Below are 23,206 nucleotides of genomic sequence, written 5' to 3' on the forward strand. Positions count from 1 at the left end.
TCATGTCATTTTCATTGCGTGCTGTATGTAAAATGAGTGTTACCTTGGCTTTATTTGAAAAAATAAAAAATAATGATTCAGACAAACTTCCCAGAATACTGAGTGCCCTGTTGGTTACCATGTTTACTTCCTTTTTAATTAGATTTTTAATAAATATTAATTTATTTGTGAAAAATGCTTTGTCTTCTAAAGTATAAGTATGTTTATTTTACACAATTATTTTAAATCCATTTTCAAATGATTTAAAATTTCTTAAATATAAATTAAAATAAATACAATTATATCGGCTTTATATCAGCCATCAGCCACCCTGCTTTCCAAGATATCGGTATCGGCTGTCAAAAAACCAATATCGGTCGACCACTAATAACCCTAACAAAAAAGTACTATAGCTTTACCAATGTATGGTGTCTGAATTGGATGATAATAATAATAATGTTGTTGTTGGCGTCCCACAAACTAGTAGTTTAAAGGTAATGGCATTCATGTAACCACCGAACTCTCGATCAATCCCAACGGATGAAGTGAGTTTTGTTGAAAATAAATCAAAAGGCAGAAAATAGTCTTGTGGTCTGTTTCCCAATTTGACTCAGCTATGACATTTCCTCTTTCACTTCTGCTGCAGGTGGTTTACAGGCCCTGCATTCATCATTCTGCAGAAGACACACAGTATACTACTTGTACTAACTTCATACCTTTCTCAGTAGTAGTACTTCAGTTTTCTGATCCCTAGGCAGAGCGGGTTAGTGTTGGAAACCGAGAACCGGCTGTATAATGATTTTCATGATGTTCGTTTCAGTTAAAGGTTCTTGAATCGCTTAATTTTTCTCTCAATGCTGACTAAATATAATTTTAATGTAGTTTGACAGTGTTTAAACAGCATCTTTCCACTGAAGTTTGTGAATCATTAATTTTGGAGTGTAAATGTATAATGAGTGTCTGTTGTTTCACTGGTCGTAGTATTTACATTTTCTTTTTGGGATAAAGCAGCTTTGTTGGCCTCTTACAGGCAGACATAATGTTTGCATTCTTATAATTAAAGAAATCTATTGTCACAGATCATTTTAATCTCTGATGCAAATTATTCATAAGATTAATGATTAGCATCGAAAATTATATTAAAGGGGTCATATGATGCGATATCAAGTTTTCCTTTCTCTTTGGAGTGTTACAAGCTCTTGGTGCATAAAGAAGATCTGTAAAGTTGCAAAGACTAAAGTCTCAAATCCAAAGAGATATTCTTTATAAAAGTTAAGAGTCAGCCACACCTACCTAAAACGGCTCGTTCTAACACGCCCCCACATATCTACATATGACCCCTTTAACAGCTGATGCCCCTAAAGATTTTAAGGTGCTTATAAGGCAACATATTAGCATACAGTCCTGCAACTCGCATTTACCCTTTTTGTTTTATAGCTGAAGGAAGAAGGACACAAGACCGTGTTGTTGCAACACTTTGTATTTTTAGAGTGAGCTGCAATTGGGTCTGTTCGTCTGACAGTTCCTCTCAGTTTGAAGCTCAGACATGCTCCCAGTGGCAATAGCAATGCAGTAATTCATTCACAAACTGGGTATTGTGGTTACATTCTCTCTTTCTCATAAACACATTTAAGTGCATAAGAATAAAGACGGGACATTCTGTGGCTTTTATGCCTGAGCTAGCCATACATTAGCCTGTAGACGTTGCTTTTTAAAGTACTAATATGACAAAAGCATTGACATTTTAGTTATTAGCTTCGAAGCAGCTATATGCTGGTGTACTTAAACTAACCTCAAGCAGATATGCAATTTTAAAATTATACAGGCTCTGTCTTCTGTGAAAATTGACCAAAAAGTGGGGTGTCCAAACTTGTTCCTGGAGGGCCACTGTCCTGCAGAATTTAGCTCCAACCCTAATTAAACACACCTGAAGCAGTTGATCAAGGTCTTCAGACTCACTAGGAACTTCCAGGAAAGTGTGTTGGAGCTGTTTTAAGCTAAATTCTTCTGAACATTGGCCCTCCAGGGGCATGATTAGACACCCCTGACCAAGAATATGGATGATTCATCCTGGACTACACAGCTTTTTGTCCAATCAGATTCTCTCTAGATTGAGCAGCCACTGTTTGGCAAGGAGCAAATCATGATTAACATAATAATTAAAGCCTGTTGGCTAATAAAAAACACAACCTCTTTAATATGTCCTGAACTTTTTGTTTCGATAAGTCAATAAGTCGTGTTTACATAATTTGTTTGACTTTTAGAAAGCAAATATGAGTGTGTTGGTTGTCTTGTTTTGGTGGTTTTTAGATAGTCACATGAGATTATGGCAGTGGTGGAGCAGGTGGAACAATCCCACCATCTGATGTTTGCAAAGGAGCTGCTTCCTCTGAAAGGGAATCAAGATCTATAGACACTAAAGGTGGAGGCGGTTTAATTACAGTATCCGGGCCAGAAGACAAAGATGGAGTGAGGTCATCAGTCTGCTTTGATTCTTTGTTCTCCATCACAGGTTCTTGCGCACTTCCTGGCGCAGGTGTTTTGGTGTCGGAAGAGTCCACAGATGCTTGACCTTCCTGGATTTTGTTTTCTTCTGTCTCAGTTGAGTCTTGAGCAGTTGTCGGGTTCCCATTGGGAGCTTGGACCTCATCTGGATTTTGTCTGCCAAACGTGCTTCCTTGCAGGATGTCCCCCATGAGAACGTCCTCACTTGTGTTCCTCCCGAATGTCAGGTGTTTTGAGAGCCGTTGGGAGAGGTATCTGGAAGTGGACATCTGGTTGAAGCCTTGTCTATTGATGGTCTCGGATTCATCCATATTTGGCAAGTTCGGTTGAACATCGCCATCCAGAAATGGCGAGGGTCCGGCCCACTCTGGATTTTCTAGCTGCCTTCTTTGCATTTTCCGCTTCCTTACCAAGATAAAGATTATCGCTATGAGCATTAAGACAAAAGTGGTGCCTATCACAGCCGCCACAACAGGACCTGGGTTCGCTTGCTGGTTGTCTTTAGATGGAGGTGGACTTCGCTTTGTGGTGGTCTTTTTAGTGGTGGTCAACGTCTTTTTTGGCTTAGTCATAGATGAAGTCTCAAGCTCAGGTCCTTGAGTGCTTGTCCACTTGTCTGTGACTTCTTTCCTCTCTGTGGTTTTCACTCCACTGGTGCTTACTGTCCCGTTGAAATCAGTAACAGTTGTTATTGCGGAAGTGTGGGCATGAGTCATTGGGCTTCGTTGGTCTGTAGTCTCCATTGAGGGCTGGGCTGTTTGAAGATCTTTATTTGTATTGGTTTTGTTGCTATCCATGGCTGTTTTATTTGCTTGCGCATCATAGAGTCCAGTGAAATCAGAAGTAGAAGGCGTTTCCTGTGTGGCTTCCTGTGTCTCAGAAAGTCCACTGCTTGTCTTTTCTTCTGGTGAAACACCTGCTCTTGTGGCATTGGGTGGTTTAGCAGAGGCATTAAATTCTGTAGCATTCTCTGTCTGCAAAAGAGATGTAGTATGTGGTCTGCGGGTACTTTCTGTTGGTTTTAATTGTTCCTTTTGTAGAGTTACCTCGTCCTGCATTTGCATTTCAGGGTGTGTTGACGCAGTAGTCAAGTTGTGTGTGTCATAATGTACATTCCTCTTTGTCCTTGATGTCTCGTCTTCACCATTGGTTGTCCTCAGCCGGATACCTTGCTGCTCTGAGTGACTCGTGAGGTGTTGCGTCTGAACGCTTCTTGAAAGTGAAACCACGTTTTCTGTTCCAGAATCAATAGTGTAGTCCCTCTGCCTTGATGCATTTTCTGCTGTGTTTGTTACCTCAATATTCTTATGGCTGGTTGTTAAATGGCCGTTTAGACTCCATGGTAGAGAGAAGAGGAAGACAAGTGTGCAAAGAGTAGTCCTCATGGTGTCCTTAGAGAACCTTGCCAAAAAGAGACATTTTTACAAATAAGACTCAACAGACCTTATCTCCCTACAAATTCTCTTGCAGTATGCTCAGATTAAAACTTTTACATTTATCGTTTTCATGTAACTTCTACAAAATGCAACTAATGCTTGTATACAAATGTTGCACTCACTGTAAGTGAATTCTCGTAGCATGACAATGACAATGGAAAAAAGTAGGTTTTTCATTTATTTAGCAGTCAATATTGGACAATTCGTTTCTGACAGACTGTTTTCTACTCTATTTTGTAGTGCTATGTAGTTACTTTAAAAACGTGACTTAAATGTTTTGCTGTGCAGTATTAAATAACTTAATTATTGGTTTATGCTAGACAAAACAGCAGAATATTTACTTACTTGGGCATCCTCTGAAGCATTTGTTGAACTGAAGTATATAGTGATGAATACGGAACTGTCACTTCACTTGACAGGAAATGAAGCTGTGAAATGGCTGCATTCGTTTTTGCTAATAGCAGTTTTTTTTTTTCCTGAGGAAAGAATCTGTGGTAACAGAGTATGAAAAACAGAAGCACGTTTTTCTATCTAAACTGTGTTCTAGGATATGAGGCTCCTTTTTGAGGTGTTTTAAAGCACTGCTGTTGATTTTCTGAAAGAAGCAGTTATTAATTGTTCAAAAATATCTATAAGAGAAAGAATTCTTTGCAGAGCAGAAGTCATCTAAAGGTAAATGATCTCATGCCTCTTATTTGTAATCTTGGAAAGTTCCTTTCACTGAACACCCACTTTTTAACCACCAATAACACCTTCTGAAGCTAAATATGGCAACTAACTTAACAGTAGCATTGCTGTTGTGAGTTTCGCACAGCAAGCAACACTCAGGAAATATCAAAATCTGATTGTAAATGATAAACAGAACTAACATTTTTATCAGTAGCATTTCATTTTATTTTACATTGAGATGTCAGTGTTCTAGGAGAGAAAACCTGCTCATTGTTATAGGATGTGGAAGGCAGAATGGAATTGCTTTACCCATTTTAAAACTGAAGTGTGTGATTTCTTTTGTCCCTGCTTAATATTCGGAGTTAAATATTAGCAAGCCATTCATAGGTTGTTTCATCCAAACTGTTTGACCGACCAATGGCAGATAAATGTTTCAAAAACATTCATTATTTTTGCAATGCAGTTTGGTGACTGTAGTGGAAATTACAGCAGAAATTACACGCACACACCAGCTTTAAGTACATTTTGTGGTCTGCTATTTGTGCACAGTGTATAGAGTTAATCTGTTTGGCTCTTTGTCTACAGCGAGTAAATGTGCTCTTCGATTTCTGGAAATATGCTGCTGCTTGTCATATTAAAAAAATAGCCAGAATGTGAGACAATGCTGATGTTAGATACCAATTTCACAGTATATACAAACATACACAGAAATTTCATTTACTTGTTGTCCTTGTCATCCACATTAAACAGATCTCCAGAGCTGATTGAGATGAGAGAACTGCATTGACCTAATCTGTGAAAAGGTCAAAGTTTTCTATTTACTGACTATTTGACCCATCAAATTCATCTAATAATTCAAGAATTTTCCTTTTAACAGGATGAGCAGAAATTGTAGTTAGTTAAACAATTCTGAAAAACCCTGTAAGGCTGCTTGTTGCTGCGCACATTTGTTAGCATTTTTTTTTAACTGCAGTAGCTGAACTGTTGAAGACATTTAAAAAAAAAAAAAAAGGCAAAAAAGAGAAGTAAAATGCCTAACATCGGAGCCCAGCATACAAAAAAGCTCTTATACTTTACACCATGAGAGGCATGTTCTCCAAACTAATGGGATCTATGCAGGAATCCCTTGAGGTTGAGCTCTGAATGGCTGTCGGGACGCTCTCTGAATCACCGGCTGCGTTAGAAGTGGTGATGTACTGGCTCGGCCCTGCCGCGCCATCATGCATCTCTTCCTCCTCGCCGTCTGTCTTTACCTCCTCCAGTAGAACGCTGGTTTCGCATGGACCCACAATGCCGCCCTCTCTTCTCTCGGTACCCCAGTAGCCCGTTCCACTCACCAGGTCTGCATTGCTTCGGGATGGACGAGGGGCCCGGTGACGACGTTTCAGGCTTGAGACGGTACATGCCAACACTATGGTGGAGGTCAGAAGGATCAGGATGACACCACCAGCAGTTGCAGTTGCTATAAACGCTAGCTGGGCATCAATAAAACAGCTGATCTCGGAGGCACCAGTTGCAGGAAAACTAGTTGTCGCAAAGGAAATGTTGAGGTCTTCGTACTCTTGCATGGTGGCGGTGTACATCAGATCGTTTGTGGTCTGCATTGTCACTGTATTTTGAGATCTATGTAACAAACAAATACTGTTATTCAGCAGGACATGTTCTTTTGAATATTCTTTAGCAGTTCATTTAGCTTTTCACTACAAGTTACACTGTTTTAACCAGGCATGATGCAATATGTTTCCAGCGACATTCAATTTGTCTGTTCAAACTGAATGTAAAAAAGCTTGGCTAATGGAAAAAAAAAATAAGAACATTATTTATGTACACTACCATTCAAAAGTTTGGGGTCAGTAAGATTTTTTTAAAGAAGTTAATGATTTTATTCAGCAAGGATTCATTAAATTGTCTGTAAGTGACAGTAAAGACATTTCTGTTTCTATTTAAAATAAATATCTTACTTCTGAGCTTTATGTTCATCAAAGAACCCTGAATCGCACTGAATCATGATGTCCACAAATTTTATATTTGCACAACTGTTTTCAACATTGATAATAATGAGAAATGTTTCTCGAGCATCATATCAGCATTAGAATGATTTCTCAAGGATTGTATGACTGAAAACTCACATGAAAAATAATCATTTTATTTTAGCTACTTTACTATTCCTGTTTCCTGTATTTTTGATTAAATAAATGCAGACTTGTTGAGCATAAGAGACTTCTTTCAAAAACCTTAAAAATTCTTACCAACCCCAATCTTTTGAATGGTAGTGTACATAATTTAACATGAATCGCTATGATTTTAATTCATGTATATGGATTTTAAAATGCACCAATTTTTTGTTAAAATAGGTTTTAAAACTCTTTAGCCACTTTAACTGTATAATAAAAACATTAACAAACACTAATGAGTAGTTTGCTCTCCTGCCTTCTGTTTTCCAAACTCTCAATTACACAAGCTTTAGAGATAATTGGTGAACAAATAAGTACTTACTAAAGTGTATATAGAGCCTTTTTTAGGGACTTATCCGGAGAGGGAGAGCTGGAAGATGAAGAGCAACGACCTGAAGCAACGAGGCTTGATATATTGTGAATCACTTTCTGTCCCCCACGCTTGTTGATGTTATTTAGGTGATCTTCAGTTGAGATGCTCTTGACCTGTAGTTACAACAGTAGAAAACAGGGCTATATTTGATAACCTGGTTTCCATTTTGTGTACGCTGTCAGAGGTTTGCCATTTAAGGGAATTGGTACAGACGGCTCATGTTTTAAGTGTTTGAAATGACTAACTAACTAATATATATATATATATATATATGTTTTTAGACTTTATTCACAAAATACACTTCTCCAAGATGCACAGTGCATCACCTTTAGAAGCAAAAATACATTCAAATTCAAACTATTGTTATTTCTCTTTAGGTTCAAAACCGGACAAATCAATGGTGATCTTCTGATCTACCACGTCCTTCTGACCCTCAAGCCGTACTACGCCAAGCACTATGAGATCGTAGTAGACCTCACCCATGTGGGCCCCAGTAACCGCTTCAAGACGGACTTCTTGTCCAAGTGGTTTGTGGTCTTTCCAAACTTTGCCTACGACAATGTGGCTGCCGTGTACATCTACAACTGCAACACCTGGGTACGAGAGTACACCAAATACCACGAGCGACTACTGACCGGCCTCAAGGGGAGCAAGAAGTTGCTGTTTATCGACTCGCCTGCACGTCTAGCTGAATACATCGAACCTGAGCAGCAGAAGCTACCTGCAGCTACCTTGGCACTGGAAGAGGACCTCAAAGTGTTCCACAATGCCCTAAAACTGGCGCACAAGGACACAAAGGTGTCGATCAAGGTAAGAGCTTATGGATATGTGCAAAACTCAACCCAAGTGTTATTTTGAGCTCAGTTTAGATACCAATATTTTCTACATTAGTCAGTTTCTTAACTTAAATGCTGGACTTTATTAGTAGGGATGCACCCATATTAAAGCCTATAGGAATTTTCATGTCATTCTATACTTTTCTAAATAAATGTATATAGTAAATGAAATAAATAATACGGAGCCTTGCACATGACTTGTGGACAAAAATATATTTATCTTGGCCAAGAATTAAGAATTTATTTCCACAAATTAAGTTTTATTAATTCAGTCTCCCTTTTTAGTTAAATAGTGGCCACAAATTAGGAATTTGTTCCCAAGTTTTATTAATTAGTGGCTAGGTTATACTAATTTGTTCATATTTTGTTAAAATGAGGGAACAAATTCTTAATTTGTGTTTTTTTTATTTATATTTTTTCCCACATGTCATATGCGAGGCTCTGTAAAATAATGTAATAATAAAAATAACTAAATATAAAAAATAGAAATATATACATTTAAAAATCATTCTCTTTCAATGATACAAATTAATTTAGGCATCACAACATTGAATTGTACAATATAAAAATGGATATTCATTTTGAGATTTGCTAAAGATTTAACAGTGTTTTAAAATAGTAGTCTTTTTAAATATTAACTTTTATTATATGGTACTATAACCCAGAGTGTAAATCCCAGAGTTTTAGACTTTTTTTCTTTTTTGGCCCATTCAACCTAGGTGGGATCAACAGCTGTTCAGGTGACCTCTGCTGAGCGAACGCGTGTACTGGGACAGCCCGTTTTCCTGAATGACATATACTATGCTTCAGAGATCGAGGAGATATGCCTGGTGGACGAGAACCAGTTCACACTGACCATCGCTAACCAGGGCACCCCTCTCACGTTCATGCACCAGGAGTGCGAAGCCATCGTTCAGTCCATCATCCACATCCGCACACGCTGGGAGCTCTCCCAACCGGACTCCATTCCCCAGCACACCAAGATCAGGCCTAAAGATGTTCCTGGCACCCTGCTCAACATCGCCCTCCTCAACCTGGGAAGCTCTGACCCCAGTCTGAGGTGAGAATCATTGCACTTTGCTTGGCATCTTGGGGGGATTGAGTTTTAGGCCATGCTCAGGCTGTTTTTCAGCCTAACAACTTGATCGTTTTGGGTGAATGGTCCAATGCGTCCCGCTGTTGTTGTTATGACAATGAGCCTTTTCTTTGCAGGCTTCTGTCTTTGTTTTGGTGAACTGATTAGAAATGCTAATACTGCTCCTTTGTGTCTGGGGCGGCTCTTGAACTTGCCGCCCCACAGTTAGAACCAGGCAGAACCTGTCATGTAAAAATGAAATATCTCTTCAATTTCTGATGTATTTGTTGAAGTAAATTGGTGCTTCTGAAAATTACTTGCTCTTAACTAAAAACTCCTTCAACAGGTCAGCTGCGTACAATCTCCTTTGTGCCTTAACCTGCACCTTCAACCTGAAGATTGAAGGCCAACTCCTGGAAACATCTGGCTTGTGCATTCCAGCCAACAACACCCTTTTTATTGTGTCCATTAGCAAAACGCTAGCAGCTAACGAGCCCCACCTCACTCTGGAGTTCCTGGAAGAGTGCATCTCTGGCTTCAGCAAGTCAAGTCAGTGTCACATGCAAACAAACACTCATCATTCTCCACATATGTGCTATTGTTCAAAAGGTTGTTGTCAGTATGATTTTTTTTTCTTATTTTAAAAGAAATTGATACTTTTATTTAGCAAGGATGCATTAAATTGATTTAAAGTGACCGTGAAAACTTTTATAATGTTCTTTTGAACTTCTGTTCATCAAAGAATCGTGAAAAAAATGTATCACTGTTTCTACCAAAACATTAAGCAGCACAACTTTGGTAATAATAAAAAATGTTTCTTGAGCACCAAATCAGCATATCAGATTGATTTCTTAAGGATCGTGTGACACTCGATACTGGAGTAATGATGCTGAAAATTCAGCTTTGTCATCACAGGAATAAATTACATTTTAAAATGCTAAAATAGAAAACAGTTATTTTACAGTATAATAAATTAATATTTCACAATATTAATTAATAAGGCAATAAATGAGGCCTTGGTGAGCTTGAGTCTTTCAAAAACAGTAAAAAAATATATATATATTACTGACCCCAAACTTTTGAACAGTAGTGTAATACAAAATAAGTGGGGTTTTTTTCAGTAAGATAATGGTCATTGCAAAGCACCATTTTTGTGTCATTTGTTACAAAAATGTGTGTCTCTTGTTGGGTGCTTTAGGTATTGAGCTGAAGCATCTGTGCCTGGAGTATATGACTCCTTGGCTGCGTAATTTGGTGCGCTTTTGTAAACACAATGACGATGCCAAACGGCAGCGTGTCACGGCTATCCTGGACAAACTCATTACTATGACCATCAATGAGAAGCAGATGTACCCCTCCATACAGGCGAAGATATGGGGCAGCTTGGGTCAGGTAGGCCTTTCAAACTATTGTAAAGTTTCTCCCGATTTCATTGAAGGAATTTGATTTTGTGAGCTTATTCCATCCAAAAAGTTTCAAACAGGCATTACAATGACAAATGCCTTCAAACTCTTCATATTTCTATAGTAATTCATGCCATGTCCTTAGAAACTCAAAGTCAGCACTTACAGAATGCACCATTTTACGTTAATAGATCACAGACCTGCTTGATGTGGTGTTGGATAGCTTCATAAAGACTAGTGCTACTGGGGGTTTGGGATCCATCAAGGCTGAAGTGATGGCTGACACAGCTGTAGCTCTGGCTTCAGGAAACGTCAAGCTGGTGTCCAGCAAGGTAAGCACTTACTGGTCACCATATTATATGAATTTATGTTTTTAATATATTATTTAATATGATGCTGTTCTTAAGATAACATAGTAACAGAGCATCTCAGTTAGGTTGTACAAAAATATGAAATCTTGCTGCATTGCTGACGTGCATTGAATGATTTAGAGCATGGAAAATGCAACATTTTGCTTTTTCTTCATACTGTAGTAACAGAATATGCAGACATTTTTTAAGCACAGATGCTATTGCAGCTAATTGCTACTTTTAATTAGTTGTAATATTTTAAAGTTTTAATATTTTAAAGTTGAATTCTTTGCATTTTTATATTTAAAAAAAATGATAGGGTTTTTTTTTTGTTTATATTTATATTATATTTTGTGTAAATATTTTATTTATTTATAAATAATTTTGAATCCCAAGATGATCCCAAGAAATGTATAATTTCATCCAATTTATCTCAGTTGAAACGTATACCTCCTATTTAATATCATAGAATATTAAATTATGATATTACAGTGTTAATATATTCAATTATCCATCAAACCAGTTTTATTTCTTGTTAACATGTCTGTAAATGTCCTATAGGTGTTTTAGGATAAATTATAGCCACTAACACTCTTTTAAACAGATTTCGACTTACCGCTTAAAGTGTTTCTGGCTCTTGTGTTTCTGAATCATTCCTCTTGTGATCTTATCCAGGCTGACTAGCTCTTCTACCCAGCATCTATTATCCTAAGTGTTGTGCACAAATGCCCAGTTTGTATGTGTGCGCACAGACAGACAATAGTTAGCCAGCGAGGCAGTCGCTCCTATTATATGGGCAACTGTTAGTCATTACGCTCAATGGACGTCATTGTCAGACACTTGGGCAGAAGCAGAGCCACAATTGCGAATTCGATAACTTAAGCACCTTGGTCTTTATGATTCTAGATTGACGCTAGATATTTTCTGCTATTTTTCACTAGTTGAAGATACTTAGTAATTTTCCCAAATGCTCAGCTGTGCTGAAAAGCCAAATATTGTTTGGTTAACATGTGCCAGCCACTGCTGATGTCACAGCGGGCAGCACAAGGACAGTCTTTGTCCAGTTGTTGCGTTTGCTTTTCTAAGACCTCGTATAGCAGCCGGACTCTGAGGTTAAAAGAGGGACCAAGTATAATCTTACTGAGAGAGCAAATGATGTTTAGGTGCATGTCACAGAGTGAAAATAAAAGGCACGTTGTCTATATTCTGTTTTGTATTGGAGTAGTTTCTAATTTAAAGTTTGTTTGAAATGATAAATTATGCTGTTTGTAAAGAGTCCAGTCATTGTTTTGCTAATTTTGAAAGCTTAAAATTGCTCCTAAACTGCTTCAGTGGTATTGCATTGCATTTTTTGTTCAATTTAGCACTCTATTAGAATCTTTAGTTTTCATCAGTGTCCAATTAAAGTCAAATAAAGCCCAAATTTGTTATGAAACTAAAAATTCCTTTATTAATTTGTCTGTCAGGTGATTGGCCGAATGTGTAAGATCATCGATAAGACGTGCCTGTCCCCCACCCCTACCCTTGAGCAGCACCTGATGTGGGACGACATCGCCATCCTGGCCCGTTACATGCTCATGCTTTCCTTCAACAACTCTCTGGACGTGGCCGCTCATCTGCCCTACCTGTTCCATGTCGTCACCCTGCTGGTGGCCACCGGCCCGCTGTCACTCCGAGCGTCAACGCATGGCCTCGTTATCAACATCATTCACTCGCTCTGCACCTGCTCACAGCTCAACTTCAGCGGTGAGAAATTACTCACAGAAACTGAGGGCTTTAAAGGAATAGTGAAAATTTGCCAAAAATTTAATCATCCTCAGGCCATCCAAAATTATGTTTCTTCATTGGAACAGATTTGGCTAAATTTAGTGATACATTACTTGCTCACCACAGGCCAGTGAATGGGTGCCGTCAGAATGAGACCAAACAGCTGATAAAATCACAGTAATCCACAAGTAATCCACATGACTCCGGTCATGAAGGGAAAAGCTGCGTGTTTGTAACAAATTCATCATTAAGATGTTTTAACCATTGTTTCCGGCTAAAATGCAAGTCCTCTATCCATAATATTGCATTTATAGTATTGTTATCGCCATATAAAAATAAAAATGTAGCAATGTTTTAACAAGTATATAATCCATTTTTTAACTCATGTTTAAGGACTGCTTATGCCAAATATGATATAACTACATGATATCAGAATTACACCTAAGATACACCTGAATTATTAACCATTTAAAACCTGAACAATGACCAAAAAAAAATAAAAAATAAACAAAAATATGTATTGTCCATAATATCTATACATAAAAAATCTGTACTTGTTACTTGTCTAATGATACGGAATCATTTTGTTGCAATATGACCGAATTAATGTAAAAAGGGGCATTTTTGTGTTCACTTTTTTGATTGAATGAATATGCTTTACAAGTCTGTGCTACATGGGAATGTGCTCCTTACATTGTTATGCAGTAGTGCTGATTTATTGTTTGCTAGACATTAGGTTGTTTTGACGTGAGATGATCTGTCTGATTTTCTGCTGTTCTGGTTTTTGTTTCTGCAGAGGAGACTAAACAGGTGCTGCGTCTGAGTCTGACTGAGTTCTCCCTGCCCAAGTTCTACCTGCTGTTCGGCATCAGTAAGGTCAAATCTGCGGCGGTCATCGCCTTCCGCTCCAGCTACAGAGACCGCTCGTTCTCCCCCGGCTCCTATGAGAGAGAGACCTTTGCTCTGTCTTCCCTGGAAACGGTTACAGAGGCTCTTTTGGAGATCATGGAGGTTAGTTACCTGCATTATGTATTATGAAAGTGAGCCGTATAGCCACAGTGTTCATTTTAAAGTAGGGCTGGACGATATGGCCAAAATTGATATCACGATATATTTCTTAATTTCGGTCGATACGATATAATTCCGATATCGATATGAACACTATTTATCTGAAATAGAAATCTTTTGTAACATTATAAATGCCTTTATCATCACTTTTGATCAATTTTAAGCATCCTTGCTAAATAGTATTGGTAATCTTTTTTTATGTCTCTCCAGCACTGTGCTGATCTTTTTAAAGAATCATTGATGTGTTCCATAACTACTTATGTCTTGAAGTCTTTTGTGTACATGTTATTTAACCAATTATTGTTTTTCCCCAGGCCTGTATGAGGGACATTCCCGGATGCAAATGGTTGGATCAGTGGACTGAATTGGCGCAAAAGTGTGTTGAAAACATTACATTTCATAAGAGTTTTGTGAAGCAGTTACAACTGAAAATCACAGTGCATTCACATGTGAATAATTAATTGTACTTTCTTGTCTTGGATAGGTTTGCATTCCAGTATAACCCATCTCTTCAGCCTCGGGCGCTGGTGGTGTTCGGTTGCATCAGTAAACGTGTGACTCATGGACAGCTCAAACAGATCATTCGTATTCTCAGTAAAGCCAGTCCTCTGCTCAGCATTGATCGGGTTAGCTCTATCTGTTTTTCTCTCCCAGACTACCTAATTTTAGTTGCCTGGAATTGTTTGTTTTTGGAGTGTTGATATAATGTGGTCTTCTCTGACATTTTTGATAACGTTCATTAAATAGCATAGCTGTGCACCATTTAGAACACAATAAGAATAGTTCAATTTTTTTATTTAATTTGAGGTTGTCAGCAGGAAGCAGAATTCTTTAAATGAATTGAGGTAGAATTAAAGTTCATATAAATTTTTTTTAAGAGTTATTGCCCATGACAATGTTATCATATACCTAGTACATGGAGGTATGTCCACACTCCACACACATTAAATGTTATTATTAATCAGTGTTTAAAATGCCACCTATAAAAATTAGCATGTAATTTATGTATATTTATTTATATTTAATAAATTGGGTCACATTAATACGTTACATTTGAAAATAAGTGAAAAGTAAAACTGTATTTTTTAAATAATATTTAAAAATATTTTTCAAATAATATTTTGTTATATTAGTATTTCACAATATTACTGTTTTGTTGTGTTTTTGATCAACTAAATGCAACGTTGACGAGACTTCTTTTAGAAACTAAAAAAAAACAGACCAACCTCTAACTTTTGAATTGTAGTGTATTATGTAGTCTTTAAATTAAGATGCCCACGTATTTTTATAAAATTATCTAAAAACATTCTGTTTGGACAACTTTAAATCTATTTTGATAACTGTGGAAATGTATACGATATTGAGCAAAGTTTAGAGAAATGCATTTAATCAGTTAATGGGAAAGTCAAAAGGCAGTTCTTAAAAACATTGCCTAATGTTTAAATTCATCAAGATTATGGACATCCTTTGTAGTATTGTGACTATATTTTGCCTGGAAGTTGTGAATATTTGGGTTGCATGCAGTGTGTTTGTGTGATTCAGGTCTGTGCAGAATGCAGTGCAGTGCTAGTCTAACTGCTGTAGTGTCATTCGCTCAGACTATTTGCTGGCGTCATGCTCCGCCGCTCTGTTTGATTAATGCTGTTCCTGCACAGGGGCTGGAGAGCTGCTTAAAGGGGCCGGATAATTACAACAGCCAGGTTCTCATTGAGGCCACCGTCATCGCTCTCACAAAACTACAGCCTCTCCTCGATCAGGTGCAGTCATGTTGTATGCTGGATTCAGTTATTAAAACATCAGCAGTTAGTACCTCTGATGTAACACTACTGTAAAATTGTTTTCGTTTACTTCTCTCAGTGTATTAATGTATGAGATATTTTAGGTAAACCTGTTTGAAAACATCTTTGCAATTCAGTTTGGTGGTGCAGAAATTACACACTTGACTTATTAATAGCTTTGTGTGTGCGTGTCTAATGATCTGCAGGACTCTCCCATGCATAAAGCTCTGTTCTGGGTGGCTGTGGCTGTACTTCAGTTGGATGAAGTGAATCTGTATTCTGCCGGTACCGCCCTTCTGGAGCAGAACCTGCACACACTGGACAGCCTCCGGGTGTTTAATGATAAGGTGCACGACTAAAATCCACATTTAGACAACCACAGACTCAAAACATGTTTTGATACTCGTGATATTATTATTATTAGTGATAGCTAAAATATCAAGGTAGAATGTAAAACTCTAAGCAGTTATCTTCATAAAAACATTTTCACCCCTTTATAGAGTCCTGAGGAGGTCTTCATGGAGATCCGGAAGCCTCTGGAATGGCATTGTAAACAAATGGACCATTTTGTGGGACTCAACTTTGCCTCCAACTTCAACTTTGCATTAGTGGGGCACTTACTCAAAGGTAATGATGAAAAGATCAGTTGATCACACTATAGGATAAATATTTGCATTCAGAATATCTACTGGCTGCTTTGTACAAATAAATAATAAAAAATCAGGGTCAACATGCATTTTATTGTTGTTTATTTTGACTTAAAACTAATCTGGCTCACTGTTTCTGATGGAGGATGATAATAATAAATAATAACAATAATAAAATCGGTTTCAGCGTTTATTTATTTTATTTCATTTCATATCATTTTATGTCATAATCTTACTTAAATATTTGACTCAAAACTAATCTGGGCCAATGTTTCAGATGGATAATAATAATAAATCAGGTTCAAAATGCACATTTTATTTTGTTTTCATTTTTTTTTCAAGTCATTAATCTGACTTAAATTTCTGACTCAACTAATCTGGGCCAGTGTTTTCAGAGGGTTATTAATAATAATAATAATAAAGTAAATCAATAAATAAAATATCCATGCATTTATTATTAATAATAGTAATAATAATAATAATAATTCACTATTCTAGGTGTTTATGTATTACTGTTGTATAAACAGACATGTATTGAGCGGTTAAAGATTTACATTTACATTTAGTCATTTAGCAGATGCTTTTATCCATAGCGACTTACAAATGAGGACAATAGAAGCAATCAAACCAACAAAAGAGCAATAATATGAAAGTGCCGTGACTAGTCCCGATTAGTCTAACGCAGTGCACATAGCAAGGCTTTTTTTTAAATAAAAAGAGAAAATAGAAAAAGAAAAGAGAACGCTAGTAAATAATTGTTCACATTGAGCATTTGCTGGTTATCAGTGTGTCTGGTTCCTCATATTTGTCTTTTCTTCTTGTAGGATACAGGCATCCCTCCTCCACCACTGTGGCGAGGACAGTCCGTATTCTTCATACGCTCCTGGGCCTTGTGGGAAAACACCGCAGCTGTGACAAGTTTGAGGTGAACACGCAGAGTGTGGCCTATCTGGCAGGTAAGTTAAAGCCAGCACAACCTTAAGCAAACAGTCACAACCTGTTATAAAGTAGATTTGTATTTAAATTCAGATGGAAACACCTAAAGTGTAAGTTTGTGTTGCAGCTTTGCTCACAGTATCTGAGGAGGTGAGGAGCCGCTGCAGCCTAAAGCACAGGAAGTCATTGCTGCTCTCAGACGTTACGATGGAGAACTTTCCCATGGATGCGTACTCCGTGTACAACACAGAGCCTGGATGCAGGTGAGAATTTTTCATTAAACAAGTTTGAATTTCCAGTTTTTTTGTATTTCCAACCACACTGTTTATTTTTTTGTTGCTTGTTGATTCTCACACTCTTTTATGTGACAGGCTACTGCGTGAAAACCAGCCCTGGGCATCTCCAAAAGTGTCAGAGCGCAGTCTTGCACCTCCGTACTCTGCCATGGGGCAGACCAGCCTTCGCCCACGCAAATCCATGAGTGTAGACATGGGCCAGCCGTCACAGGCCAATGCGAAGAAACTTCTGGGTATAAGCGGTCTGATGACTTAATTCTTTCAAAGTGGCTCTTAAACATGCTGTAGCTTTACTTTAACCTTATACTTAAGTGATTTTATTTTTATTCTAGGTACTAGAAAGAGTTTTGATCACCTAATTTCGGACTCAAAAGCCCCGAAGAGACCAGACATGGAGTCGGGCATCACCACGCCTCCAAAGATGAGACGGGTTTCTGAAAATGACTATGAGATAGGTGAGTATTTCTACACTTATGAATCAAATGTGTTATGCTGCAGGCCAGTACTAATCTATGTGCAATAAATGAAAATTAGACTTAGAAATGAGAGAGGTTGAATTGCCAACACCTCTTCTTTATTCCAGAAACTCAGCGAATAGCCAACTCCCATTTACGCAAAGTTTCTGTGTCTGAGTCCAATGTCCTCCTGGACGAGAATGTTCTCACAGACCCGAAGATCCAGACGCTGCTCCTCACTGTACTGGTGTGTGCTCCACACTACTTTCCTTAGCACTTGAACTTGTGCTTTAAATCCTCCTGCAGGAGGAATTACCTTTGAAATTGTTTTTATGTATTATTTATGTTTATTTTTTTATATATAGCACAAAAATATTAAATAAAAGATGATAAATTTTCTTTCTCCAACTATGACGGTTTTTATACTGTATGTACCGTTGTATAGCGAAGTATTGTTTTTTTTTTATTGCAGGCAACACTGGTGAAGTACACTACGGATGAGTTTCATCAGCGGATCTTGTACGAGTATTTGGCTGAGGCCAGTGTGGTGTTCCCCAAGGTCTTTCCAGTAGTGTGAGTGTCTACAACATTACATACCAACAGTCAGTCAAGATCCTTTAGTCTCCCATAGTTTCCCATGCTAAAAATATTTCATGAGATTCAGGTTTAAATGTTGACCTGAATGGAAAGATTCTGAAATGAGGTGTTAACATTTGTCATTCTAAATCCATAAGAGATTTGTCATCTTCGAAATACAAATGAAGATATTTTTAATGAAATCTGAGCGATTTCTGTCCATCCACTAAAAGTCTGTTCACCCAAAACTCTGATGCTTCAAAAATATTCATTCCAAAACGTTTGCAAAATGTTTAATCCAAGTCTTATGAAGAGACACGATCACTTTATATGATGAGTGGATTTAATTTAGGCTTTTATTCACATATAAACATGGATTGGCGAACATTAACAGAACCATAGTTGCCTGACACACGAGAACAAGCCTCACTGGTTCTTGCGGAAGCTCAAACGTGTCGTCGTGACATGTGAGAATGAACCTCATTGGTTATCGTGTCAAGCAAGCATGCTTGACCAAATTTGAATGCTGTAAGCGTTAGCCGATCAATGTTTATATCTGAATAAAAGCCTAAAATAAATATATAAAGCGATCGTGTCTTGAAAACAATTGTGCTGCTTAATATTTTTTAGAAACCATTTTTTTAGGATTATTTCATGAATAAAAAGTTCAAAACAACATCATTTGACATTTAGAAATCTTTTGTAACACTACAAATGACTGTCACCTTTGATGAATTGAATGCATCCTTGCTGAATAAAACTATTAATTTCTTTAAAAAATCTTACTGAGCCCAAACCTTTGAATGGTGGTGCATGTTTGTGTGTAATTGAACTGTGTTTTTGCATACACTAGATATGGAAACAATGTCACGCCCGTTTTTATTAATTCCTAAGATTAATTCTTGATGAAATATAAGGAAAGTGTCATTATTGTAATGTACAGCTACAGATTCATACTACTCCCTAATCACTAATCATCATAGTGATGCATACCTATGAGTGTATTTGGCCAGAGTAATACATATAAAGCCACATTTTCAAACAGTAATCCACTAGCAAATAGAGTTCCATAAGAAAATATTTGAAGATTGTGGTGTTTTGTACTACACCTACCTACCAACAAGCTTTTCAGATCCACTTAGATAATCTACACACTAATTAGTTTTTGCAACATGTATGAAAATGATCTTTTGTTTGTTGTATATTTAGTTGTGGCCCTGTAGTTTGACATTAATTTTGCCTGTGTCATTTTTATCCATTAAAGCCACAACCTGCTGGACTCCAAGTTAAGCACCGTCCTTTCCATGTGCCAGGACCCCAACCTCCTGAACCCCGTCCACGGCATCATTCAGAATGTGGTCTATCATGAGGAGTCTCCTCCTCAATACCAGCCATCCTGCTTACAGAGTAAAGCCAATCTCTCCAGTCATTTCTTGGCAGATGCTTTCTTAATTGTCTAAAAATAATTTTTTTAAAGTGGTGCTGTCAACTTATCGTATTAATTTAGTGCAATTATTTTTTTTATTTAAAAAAAGAGCTCTTTTCTGCAAATATTGATATGATGTTAGTTATTATTAAATTGATTATGCATATAATTACAATTTTTCATCGATTGCGTTACTTCGACTTCAGATGTCTGACTGATTTCCTTTTTTTTTCTGTTGACTCTCCATCACTCTCTTGCTCTGTCATCCGTCTCTGCTGTCACCTCTCTCTCTGTCTCACAGGTTTCGGTTTCAACGGCCTTTGGAGGTTTGCCGGGCCCTTCTCTAAGGTATGATTAGCTGCTCCCATAAACACTTGTCATTTTCCAACACAGTGCAGTGAAGAAATTGTGTGCTGCGGTCTCTCTGCAGCTTATTAGATTTATTGACCAAAATGGCTTCCCCAAACATCTCCCACACTCATCCTGTGTCTCTGACTTGATATAATTATTCATATATATGAATAAGGGGTATAATCATTACTGCTTATTTTGACCACAGCAAATCCTTAAGATCTAGGTTATTCCAGTCATTACTATGGAAGAAAAAATTATGACAAATGTCTTAAAAAAAAAAAAAACTTTGACTGAAAAAATAATGCATTGCATTAACAGTGCTTGTATTTTAATGCCTTGTATTTTCAGGGCTTGCATTTTTAGGGGCTGAAATTCAGAATATTTGTGAATAATTCGATTAAAAAATGATCTCCAGCTGCTGTCAGTCGCTCACCAGCATGTGGTGCAAGCAGCTGTTGATGAAGACCAAAGCAACAAGTAGAGCAAGTCATTCATTCACAAAAACTGATTTGCAGAAATGGAGCAAGCGGCAAGTAGAAGTTATGATTATTAGGGCCAGTATGTATATGTGGAAAAGCTGATTAAGACACAAAAGCTGTGTTTACGTTTAATTCAACATCTTTGCTGTTACTCCTTTCCCTGTGTAGCCTACATGTAAGCAGCTTTCTCTACCGCAAAGGAGATTATAATGCTGTTTTACCCGACGCTGATGTACAGCATCTTCATCAGGTGGTGCAAGCGGCTGTTGATGCTTTGGTCTTCATCAACAGCCTCTTGTACCACCTGCTGGTGAGCGACTAACAGCAGATGGAGATCATGCATCCGTACTCTACTGCTATTTGAAAGTGAAAAGTGAAAGAGATGTGACGTGTAGCCAAGTATGGTGTCCCATACTTGGAATTTGTGCTCTGAATTTAACCCATCCAAGTGCACACACACACCCTGAACAAGTAGCATGCACGGGGGCGGCCTTTAATCGCGATGTTAAAGTGCCCAAGGAACTGCAGGGGGTTCATGAGATTAATGAAAAGCTAATAAATTAAATCATGAAAATGTCAAATTAAAATAAATATTTTAAAAATAGCAACAATCAAAATAAAACACTTAATAAAAATATGATAAATGGTAATGTTGAAAAGTTGAAATAAACAAATCATTTTGAAATTAAAAGAATCAAACCACTTGCTAAAATGAATGAAAAGTTTAAAATATAAAATTAAAACCCTGAACAAGTAGCATGCACGGGGGCGGCCTTTAATCGCGATGTTAAAGTGCCCTTTCGGTCCGATCTAGGTGCCCCCGGACCGAGATTTCTGCAATTCAACATGCCGAATATGTTAAATAAAGCTAAATCATTAATAATCGCTCCTGCTTTTATTCTCTCCAACAGCAAACCCAAATTCCAGACTATGCCGAGCTCGTGGTTAAATTCCTAGATGCTTTGATCGACACTTACCTTCCTGGTATTGAAGAAGAAGGAGGGGAGGAGTCACTGCGCACGCCCACCTCTCCGTATCCACCTACGGTTCAGAGCCAGCTCAGCATCACGGCCAACCTCAACCTGTCCAACTCCATGACGTCTCTCGCCACCTCACAGCACTCACCAGGTCAGTGCTCACTTCCTGCATCATACACACACACACACACACACACACACACGTAGACGCAAATGAGTTATTAGTCACTCACTTAACTTCACACGTCACATTTTTCCCGAGCTACTCACACCTGCTCACGTAAATGTGATTACGTGAGTAATGATAATGCTAACACATATAATGTCATTGCGACATACCCTAGCAAGAAAAAAATAACAGTAACAGCTCTGTTTGGAAATGCGCTGCATTTGCGGTTGTCAGTGCTTTTCTGTCTGCTTTCATATCTCGAGACCTCTAAAAGTGTCACCAGTTCACAGTTTCATGGGCTTCGCTAGATGTGCAAGATTTAGACTAGACCGTACAGGGCTTTGACAGTGGTTGTGTGTGCATTTGACACCTTTGCTTTGCGTTTGTATCTTCATTAACCTCACTGCATTCTGTCTCCTTTTCATTGGGAATGTGCTGTCGGTTCAGAGGGCCCTATAGTTTATAGACGGTCCCCAACTCTCTCCCATCCACGAACCACAGAGGAGGTGCCACCGAAAACAGCTGGTACAAACCTAAACTATAGAGCTGTTTTGGGCAATTAATGTCCAGTTCTATAGTTTGCGAACTGTGGTAACTTATTTAAGTGCCTATTTCTTGTCTTTACTTTTTTTCAGTGGTAGCAGTGTGATGCTATTCAGTTTAAATTGGCCATTAAAGGGTGTATATTCATAACGGAGGTATTTCTATATGCATATATGTGTAACAAGTCATTAGATGATCCAGCAAGCACTTAAGTGAATGTCTAAATCACATTCCTTCTCACTAATTTCTCCTTTGGATATCAGTTTAATCTGCATTTTGAGCTAATATCAACTACTGCTTAGCTTCACTGTTCAGCAGAACTCTGCTTTTGTTGGTCATTTAGAGTGAAACGCAGTTAGATATATCTGTAAGCTGCCATTTTTATTATGATTTCCTGTTTCTTTCATTCATCTGTCTTTCCTGTCCTCTTTTGAGTTGTGAATGTGTCACTCATGTCTTTTTTTTTTGTTCTTTTCTACTCTCTCTGTGTGAAGCCTGTCTGCCTTGCTCTAAGTCGGCCGTATTCCCACCTCACCTCGTCCTCCCAGGTACTCATCGACCTCCGTTGTGTGGAAATAGCAGTTGTTGCCATTGGCAGAGTGTTTGAATTGTAAATCTGCTGCTGGAGTCGGTAGTAGATGCTACTGTCAGATCAAAGCAAGAGGGGCTACTTTAACAGGAAGTGTGAAGAGAGATCACAAGGGCCTGGTTACAAACACTTACAAACGCAGTTGAGGACTGAACATTTGCAGTTTTAAAAGCGTTGATAAAGGCTTTTTACGCTTGAAATTGTGAGGCCATTGTCATTTTTAACCCTTAGTAATGCTGTTACTTACCTCTCTTAATTTGTAATTTTTTAAAAATTATAATTAATGTATATTTTTTTATTATAATTAATAGGAAATCATACAATTATGTATTCATACAATTATTTA

General features: G+C 37.8%; 2 protein-coding genes across 3 annotated transcripts in view; one reads left to right on the forward strand and one right to left on the reverse strand.

Annotated features, from left to right (window-relative positions):
* Nucleotides 1–23,206, forward strand: part of nf1a (neurofibromin 1a) — a 92,349-nt gene that overhangs the window by 65,568 nt on the left and 3,575 nt on the right. The window contains exons 36-58 of one of the 2 annotated variants that reach the window (XM_016573391.1): nt 7,514–7,946; nt 8,692–9,032; nt 9,394–9,596; nt 10,246–10,439; nt 10,642–10,782; nt 12,267–12,546; nt 13,364–13,578; nt 13,950–14,011; nt 14,120–14,261; nt 15,291–15,392; nt 15,620–15,760; nt 15,914–16,040; nt 16,885–17,016; nt 17,124–17,259; nt 17,368–17,534; nt 17,625–17,747; nt 17,876–17,994; nt 18,220–18,320; nt 19,588–19,730; nt 20,051–20,097; nt 21,494–21,710; nt 22,176–22,253; nt 22,766–22,819. In XM_016573391.1, the coding sequence (XP_016428877.1) occupies nt 7,514–7,946; nt 8,692–9,032; nt 9,394–9,596; nt 10,246–10,439; nt 10,642–10,782; nt 12,267–12,546; nt 13,364–13,578; nt 13,950–14,011; nt 14,120–14,261; nt 15,291–15,392; nt 15,620–15,760; nt 15,914–16,040; nt 16,885–17,016; nt 17,124–17,259; nt 17,368–17,534; nt 17,625–17,747; nt 17,876–17,994; nt 18,220–18,320; nt 19,588–19,730; nt 20,051–20,097; nt 21,494–21,710; nt 22,176–22,253; nt 22,766–22,819 (3,698 nt within the window). The remainder of the gene's footprint in view (nt 1–7,513; nt 7,947–8,691; nt 9,033–9,393; nt 9,597–10,245; nt 10,440–10,641; nt 10,783–12,266; nt 12,547–13,363; nt 13,579–13,949; nt 14,012–14,119; nt 14,262–15,290; nt 15,393–15,619; nt 15,761–15,913; nt 16,041–16,884; nt 17,017–17,123; nt 17,260–17,367; nt 17,535–17,624; nt 17,748–17,875; nt 17,995–18,219; nt 18,321–19,587; nt 19,731–20,050; nt 20,098–21,493; nt 21,711–22,175; nt 22,254–22,765; nt 22,820–23,206) is intronic. The other variant, XM_016573394.1, reaches the window with a different exon arrangement.
* Nucleotides 2,136–3,915, reverse strand: evi2b (ecotropic viral integration site 2B). Its single transcript, XM_016573403.1, has one exon. The coding sequence runs from the start codon at nt 3,867–3,869 to the stop codon at nt 2,304–2,306; it is 1,566 nt and encodes a 521-aa protein (XP_016428889.1). The 5' UTR covers nt 3,870–3,915; the 3' UTR covers nt 2,136–2,303.

The sequence above is a fragment of the Sinocyclocheilus rhinocerous genome, unplaced genomic scaffold, assembly GCF_001515625.1.
Source record: "Sinocyclocheilus rhinocerous isolate Xijiao unplaced genomic scaffold, SAMN03320098_v1.1 scaffold1152, whole genome shotgun sequence".
In the NCBI taxonomy this organism is placed as follows: domain Eukaryota; kingdom Metazoa; phylum Chordata; class Actinopteri; order Cypriniformes; family Cyprinidae; genus Sinocyclocheilus; species Sinocyclocheilus rhinocerous.